General features: G+C 43.4%; 1 protein-coding gene across 2 annotated transcripts in view; it reads right to left on the reverse strand.

The window, feature by feature from the left end:
* LOC118429898 (high affinity cationic amino acid transporter 1-like) overlaps positions 1-7,817 on the reverse strand; it is a 15,597-nt gene that overhangs the window by 5,534 nt on the left and 2,246 nt on the right. The window contains exons 1-5 of one of the 2 annotated variants that reach the window (XM_035840526.1): positions 6,409-6,562; positions 4,613-4,865; positions 4,030-4,158; positions 3,278-3,433; positions 240-384 (exon numbers count right to left, since the gene is read on the reverse strand). In XM_035840526.1, coding sequence (XP_035696419.1) covers positions 240-384; positions 3,278-3,433; positions 4,030-4,158; positions 4,613-4,859 — 677 coding nt within the window. In that variant the 5' untranslated portion in view covers positions 4,860-4,865; positions 6,409-6,562. Of the gene's footprint in view, positions 1-239; positions 385-3,277; positions 3,434-4,029; positions 4,159-4,612; positions 4,866-6,408; positions 6,563-7,817 lie in introns of those variants that run through there. The other variant, XM_035840525.1, reaches the window with a different exon arrangement.

A 7,817-nucleotide genomic window follows, 5' to 3' on the forward strand; every position in this document is an offset into this window, starting at 1 on the left:
ATTGCAGGTAAAGACTCAAATCAAACTTTAGAACTTAACGTTATGTGCACACTGTCAGTATGTGATCACACATAGTACAACTACAGTAAGACACAGGCCTTGAAGTTGACAACCTACAACGAGCAATGATTGACAGGGACACATGGTCTGCCACCACAACTCGAGACCGGATGCACTCGACTTCAGCAAACAAGTAAGCAAGCAAGCATAGTGCTACACAGTATAAAAACTGTACGTACATGATCTGGCTGTGTGTTATCGCCCAGTTGCTGCCGTCTGCCTTGATGAAGCCTGCCACCATCACAAACAGGATCACACACAGGTTCAGTCCGGTGAACACGTTATTAAATCTGGTGGACTCTTTCACACCCAGGGCAAGTAGGGCTGGAGTAAACAAACAAACAAACAGGATCACGCACAAGTTCAGTCCTGTGAACACGTTATTAAACCTGGTGGATTCCTTCACACCCAGGGCGAGTAGGGCTGCAGTAAACAAACAAACAAACAAACAAACAGGATCACACACAGGTTCAGTCCAGTGAACACGTTATTAAACCTGGTGGATTCCTTCACACCCAGGGCGAGTAGGGCTGCAGTAAACAAACAAACAAACAAACAAACAGGATCACACACAGGTTCAGCCCTGTAAACAGGTAATTAAACCTGGTGGACTCCTTCACACCCAGGGCAAGTAGGGCTGTAGTAAACAAACAAACAAATAAACAGGATCACGCACAGGTTCAGCCCTGTAAACACGTTATTAAATCTGGTGGACTCTTTCACACCCAGGGCGAGTAGGGCTGTAGTAAACAAACAAACAAATAAACAAACAAACAGGATCACACACAGGTTCAGCCCAGTAAACACGTTATTAAACCTGGTGGATTCCTTCACACCCAGGGCAAGGAGGGCTGTAGTAAACAAACAAACAAACAAACAAACAAACAGGATCACACACAGGTTCAGCCCAGTGAACACGTTATTAAATCTGGTGGACTCCTTCACACCCAGGGCAAGTAGGGCTGCAGTAAACAAACAAATAAACAAACATGATCACACACAGGTTCAGCCCAGTAAACACGTTATTAAATCTGGTGGACTCTTTCACACCCAGGGCGAGTAGGGCTGTAGTAAACAAACAAACAAACAAATAAACAAACAGGATCACGCACAGGTTCAGTCCAGTAAACACGTTATTAAACCTGGTAGACTCTTTCACACCCAGGGCAAGTAGGGCTGCAATAAACAAACAAACAAACAAACAGGATCACACACAGGTTCAGCCCAGTGAACACGTTATTAAACCTGGTGGATTCCTTCACACCCAGGGCAAGTAGGGCTGTAGTAAACAAACAAACAAATAAACAAACAAACAGGATCATGCACAGGTTCAGTCCAGTGAACACGTTATTAAACCTGGTGGACTCCTTCACACCCAGGGCAAGGAGGGCTGTAGTAAACAAACAAACAAATAAACAAACAAACAGGATCATGCACAGGTTCAGTCCAGTGAACACGTTATTAAACCTGGTGGATTCCTTCACACCCAGGGCAAGTAGGGCTGTAGTAAACAAACAAACAAATAAACAAACAAACAGGATCATGCACAGGTTCAGGCCAGTGAACACGTTATTAAACCTGGTGGATTCCTTCCACCCAGGGCAAGTAGGGCTGTAGTAAACAAACAAACAAACAAATAAACAAACAGGATCACGCAAGGTTCAGTCCTAGTGTAAACACTTTATTAAACCTGGTGGACTCTTTCACACCCAGGGCAAGTATATAGGGCTGCAGTAAATAAAGAAACAATCACTAATGCATTTATCTGGCATTGGAGATTTTTCTTCATGCAGATAAGCAAAGTCACTAACTAATAACCCCACATGTCAGTCAATTGCACGGAATCCCCAAATCCCAAACCGGCTTCTACTGACTACTCCCATGGATTATGATATCTTACTGCTGTGTGATCATGACAACTCTGTGTGTTGCACTTTGGACTAAATTGTTTCTTTCTCACAAAAACGCATGACTGGAAACCAAGAAGCTGGAACACCTGGTAAGATGTCCTGACATCTTGAGTAAGACTTACAGATTACCTGTAAGAACCAAGGTGAGTCCTAAGGAGAAGAAGTTGCCTGACATCTTGAGTAAGACTCAAAGATTACCTGTAAGGACCAAGGTGAATCCTAAGGAGAAGAAGTTGCTTGACATCTTGAGTATGACTGAAATATTACCTGTAAGAACCAAGGTGATTCCTAAGGAGAAGAAGTCGCCTGACATCTTGAGTAAGACCTAAAGATTACCTGTAAGGACCAGGGTGAGTCCTAAGGAGAAGAAGTCGCCTGACATCTTGAGTAACACTTAAAGATTACCTGTAAGAACCAAGGTGAGTCCTAAGGAGAAGAAGTTGCCTGACATCTTCAGTAAGAATTCAAGATTACCTGTAAGAACCAAGGTGAGTCCTAAGGAGAAGAAGTCACCTGACATCTTGAGTAAGACTCAAAGATTACCTGTAAGGACCAAGGTGAGTCCTAAGGAAAAGAAGTCGTCTGACATCTTGAGTAAGACTTAAATCTTAGCTGTAAGGACCAAGGTGAGTCCTAAGGAGAAGAACTTGCCTGACATCTTGAGTAAGACTTAAATCTTACCTGTAAGGACCAAGGTGAGTCCTAAGGAGAAGAAGTCGTCTAACATCTTGAGTAAGACTTATAGATTACCTGTAAGGACCAAGGTGAGTTCTAAGGAGAAGAAGTCGCCTGACATCTTCAGTAAGACTTTAACTAAGATTACCTGTAAGAACCAAGGTGAGTCCTAAGGAGAAGAAGTCACCTAACATCTAGAGTAAGACTTACAGATTACCTGTAAGGACCAAGGTGAGTCCTAAGGAGAAGAAGTCACCTAACATCTAGAGTAAGACTTACAGATTACCTGTAAGGACCAGGGTGAGTCCTAAGGAGAAGAAGTTGCCTGACATCTTGAGTAAGACTTAAATCTTACCTGTAAGGACCAAGTGTGAGTCCTAAGGAGAAGAAGTCGCCTCACATCTTGAGTAACACTTAAAGATTACCTGTAAGGACCAAGGTGTGTCCTAAGGAGAAGAAGTCGCCTGACATCTTGAGTGAGACTTACAGATTACCTGTAAGGACCAAGGTGAGTCCTAAGGAGAAGAAGTCGCCTGACATCTTGAGTAAGACTGTAAGATTACCTGTAAGGACCAAGGTGAGTCCTAAGGAGAAGAAGTCGCCTGACATCTTGAGTATGACTAAAAGATTACCTGTAAGGACCAAGGTGAGTCCTAAGGAGAAGAAGTCGGGGTACTCGGCGAGACCAGACACGTGCATCGCCATGTGAGTCCGCGTCCAGTTCTCGATCCTGTTGCCGACCAGGGAGTCAAAATTTGCGCTCCAGGCTCGAGCAACACTCGCCGTGCCTGTAGGATTGACATTTTACTTTAAGTCAATTGACAGGTCATTCATAGCAGAATAGCAGATTGACAAATGATACTAGAGCAACTGATGATTAACAAGTTGGTTGACAGGTTCTGGTTATAACACAATTTCAGCCAATCATATGACAGTATGCCAATGATTGCCAAGTTTATGAAGGTTAGTAATTATAACAGAATAGCAGACCGACCAATGATGTGGCAGTATTGTTATACACTTAGACAACTGACACTTAAGTTGATTGACACCCAGTTCATATGTAATTTACTGTTACAGCACACTGACCGAATTTTGAACAATCATATGACAGTATGCTGATGATTGACAAGTTTATTGACAGGTTATTTATTATATCAGAATACCAGACTGATCAATCATTGACAGTATTGTACAGGCAACTGACAAGTTGATTGACACCCAGGTTACAACAGACCAATGACAGGATTGAATTTCAGCCAATCATATGACAGTATGATGATTATTGACAGGTTATGACAGAATAGCAGGCTGACCAATGATGTGACAGTATGCTGATGATTGACAAGTTGATTGACAGGTTATAACAGAAGAGCAGACTGACCTATGACATACTCCAGGATCATATTCCAGCCAATGATGAAGGCCCACAGCTCCCCGACCGTCACGTAGCTGTAGACGTACGCCGAACCACTTTTCGGCACCCTCGCTCCGAACTCGGCATAACACAGGCCTGGGACAGAAGTTTTTTTTGTTTTTTTTTTAAAGACAATTTTTATAGATTTTCAAAGAAAAGATACACATACAGACACATGCATGGCACGTAAATCAAAAACAGAAAGACACACGAGACAGAAGTTGGTAAGTCTGGTTGCTTCAGGGTAAGGGTTAGGGTTCAGAGGTTCAATCATGCCTCATAATCAACATGGTGGCTTTTTAAATCTAGAAAATGACTTGTCTTCTAGTACACACAAAATGTTCAGAATCACCCCCCCCCCCCCAACATCTTTCTACGTATGAAACTACTTTATGAAGTATCATATAACAAGGACAATTGAAAAATATTGATTGTCATACCTGCAAATGTATATAGCCACATATCAACTCATTCCCTAGTCTAGATTGTGATACCAATGTTTCAAGGTGGAGTTACTGTTATATGAACAAATGCCTGACATGCCACCAACCTGCCAGAATTGACGCAATGGCTGCCACAAGGAACGACAACACGATCGACGGACCGGCCGTTTCCCTGGCAACGGTTCCCGTCAGGACGTACACTCCCGCCCCGAGCGTGCTCCCGACACCGAGCAGCGTGAGGTCGAGCGTGTTCAGGCATCGTGCCAGCTGAGAGTCTTCCAGCGACGCAGCGTCCACATACTTGCGGCGGAGCAAACGCCCGCCGAAGTTCCGCAAACAGCCGGCAACCGTCATTGGCTCCTGTACAAACAGCCAGATTTGAATAATGTGAAATTTTCAAATGAACAGTGTTAGTGTGATTGTGCAGATTTGAATAAGTTGAAATGTTTAAAGGAACAGTGAATTTAGAGCTCGCAGACTCGTCGTCCGATCGATTTTCGCCTAATGAGGGGGGTATTAGGAATGCAACTATTTCCCAGAGGAAGGCGACAATCATAGAAAAAGTATCAGGTATATATCAGGTGTATACAGTTTAGAACTTCATCAACCACTGTTAATAAAACAGATGTCGGTTCCAAACTGTGCAGATATAATGAAGTTGATCTTGACTAGAGAGAGTGCGGACAACCTGCAAGAGTCGACCTGTCAGTCTTCATGCAGTGATGGTTTAACAAAATAACAGTAAGTATAAACTGAAACGGAAGGCAGAAACCACTGCTGAGTCCTTCTGATGTTGTTACAACTGAGTAACAAACAACACAGAACTGAGCAGCTTCCCACTGATCCTGGATTTGTTGGCCCTCCTGCCACTTGAGGTCGCATAACAGTATTTATGGGCGACCCCCGTGGACAAAAGTAGATCGGGCACAAAATAGGGCATCGCAGTTCTTGAAAAGCCATAGAAATTTTTCTGTGCACGTCAGCGAGTCGGAAACTGTGGTGGATAGTAGAGGAATACGTAAGTTTTGAGGCTGTATAACTTGGGTTACGATGTTTCTTTGGTTGGGAGGAAATTCGTGCACGAATCCTGTTCCCGCTCCTTCTGTGTGTCGGCTGCAGTATGGTGACCTCCGCTGGGGCTCATTTCAAAGTGTTCTTTCTGGGAAAACGAGCAGACAATCTTTATGCTCATTTTCACATATTTTGTAGATTCAGACTGAGTACCCTGAACTCCGACATATCCAATTCTTGTTATAATTAGTTTTCCACCCTGCTAGTGCTATGTCTTTTGAGGCATCTAACCTCCTCACTTCCTGGTCCTTAACCATGTAAATCCCCATAGGCGAAAATTTGTGTTCTGCTATCTTGAGAATGAGAGAGAGGACAGTCAGGTGATCCCCTCCTTAATGAGTCCTTTGTAGGTCGTGTGATCAATAACCTAATGAGGACTCTCCTCGAGTGATTTTGCAATATCCTATCATATATCCTGAAGAACATGCACTCACAGTTTTCGTATAATCATATCTTTATCTTAACATTCTCTAATGCAGGCAGTTTCACACTGTGACAGGAAATGGAAGCTAGTAGACCGTAACGATTTAACCTCCCCAACATCTGCTTAGAGATTACAGCCATATGGAACCTGGCTGTAGCCATATGGTAGCCTGACAAGTCTCTCAAGTTGCGGAAGTATCCGGAATAGAGACACACAAACACTTAAAGACTCTCCCCTGAAGTATGTAGAAGCCTCGAACTGTGCCAGATATCTATAGACAACAGTAAAACCGCCACAGAGGCTACAGCAAATAGTTCGGAACCTCCTGTCAAAAGAGTTGTGTCCGTCGATGTCACAACATAATTTATACCGCCATAGCTTTAGTACCGTTACCATAACGTTACCTACCCTGTCGCTAGCCCTAGACCGTCAGAAGTTCCTAAGTTTCAGCCGGCATGTCAACAGGTGTCCATGTCTGTACAGGCGGCCTCGTACGGGAGGGAAGTCTGAAGTTCGACCTGATATATTCACTGCCGCATGATTGGGGTCAATTGGGGTCAACTACTAGAGGGATTCTGCAATGCATGTAATATCCGCAGAGTGGCACTTCCTACCTACTCGCGACCCACTTCTTCACTGGGCCGCGGGAAAAAGGACTTTTCGCGGTGGTTTTAAGTTCGCGGTAGCACCATGCACTGTAGTCTCTTACTGCCATGGAAAAATGTTCGCGGTGGTTTTAAGTTAACGAAAACCGCGAACATTTAAAACCACCGTGAAAGTTTCTGCATTTAAAGTATAATCTCTCCTAATCTCCAGGCAGATTTACCAGTGGCATAAGGTAGTATCAAAGCTGACCAAGCAGTAAAGCCGGACAAAGGGAGTCAGCAGGCCACATATTACTACTACTGTAGTACTACTGTCAGTCAGTCTATATGCAGACTATGGCATTACGCAAGGACAATGACAATGTAGACTATATTATGCCACTGGTAAATCTGCCTGGAGATTAATGTTATACTCTCCAAGCAGAGGTTGTTGGGGGAAATTGTGACTGCTTAAATATCATATGATCTTATATGCCGCGCTTTTCGGCCGCCTGGTGAAAGTAGTTGGACGAAAGCCGACGTAATTGAGTTTTGACTTGATAGAAAACAGGTTTTTCACTAGGTCGGGTTTGGCCAAAGTTCCCGCCGTGACGTCACAGATAACGTCACACAATGCAAGAAGGATTGCCCACCTGACAAGCCTGGTTACGTTAGCTTTAGCGTTAGCTGTCACGTGTTTGTACTTTGAACTTTCTGTCGCGTAATACAACAGACTATTGCGCGAGTGTTGACTTAAGTACTCGTGCGGATAGCTGGTGAATAGATATTGATTTAGTATAGAGTATTATGTAATGAAGTAGAGTTGGCGTTAACTAAAAATACCATACAATATTCCCAGCCAAAGAAATGAAATCGGTTGAGAGTAAGACATATCACTATATACATACATACATATATATTGTACACAGCAGAAACCGTTTAATTGCACACACCTTTTGCCAGCGCATTTCGTGCAATTAGCCGGATGGTGCAACAAAACGAAGTTATCCAGCTGAACCGCACCACTACCGGATTTTGGGATTTCCAACAGAAGTTTGCGGTTGTCCGCTGTGCAATTAGCTCACTGGCTTCTACTGTATATTTCTTCTATATTTAGGCAGAGAGCTAGACTTCGACGTCCAAGAAGACATTAAGTGTAGAAGGGAAATATGATTGGAGACTTTGAAAGGTTTTGTTTCCTTCCAGTATTTGACTGATGCTTCAACGTCTCTT

The sequence above is a fragment of the Branchiostoma floridae genome, chromosome 14 (genome assembly GCF_000003815.2).
Source record: "Branchiostoma floridae strain S238N-H82 chromosome 14, Bfl_VNyyK, whole genome shotgun sequence".
Taxonomy (NCBI): domain Eukaryota; kingdom Metazoa; phylum Chordata; class Leptocardii; order Amphioxiformes; family Branchiostomatidae; genus Branchiostoma; species Branchiostoma floridae.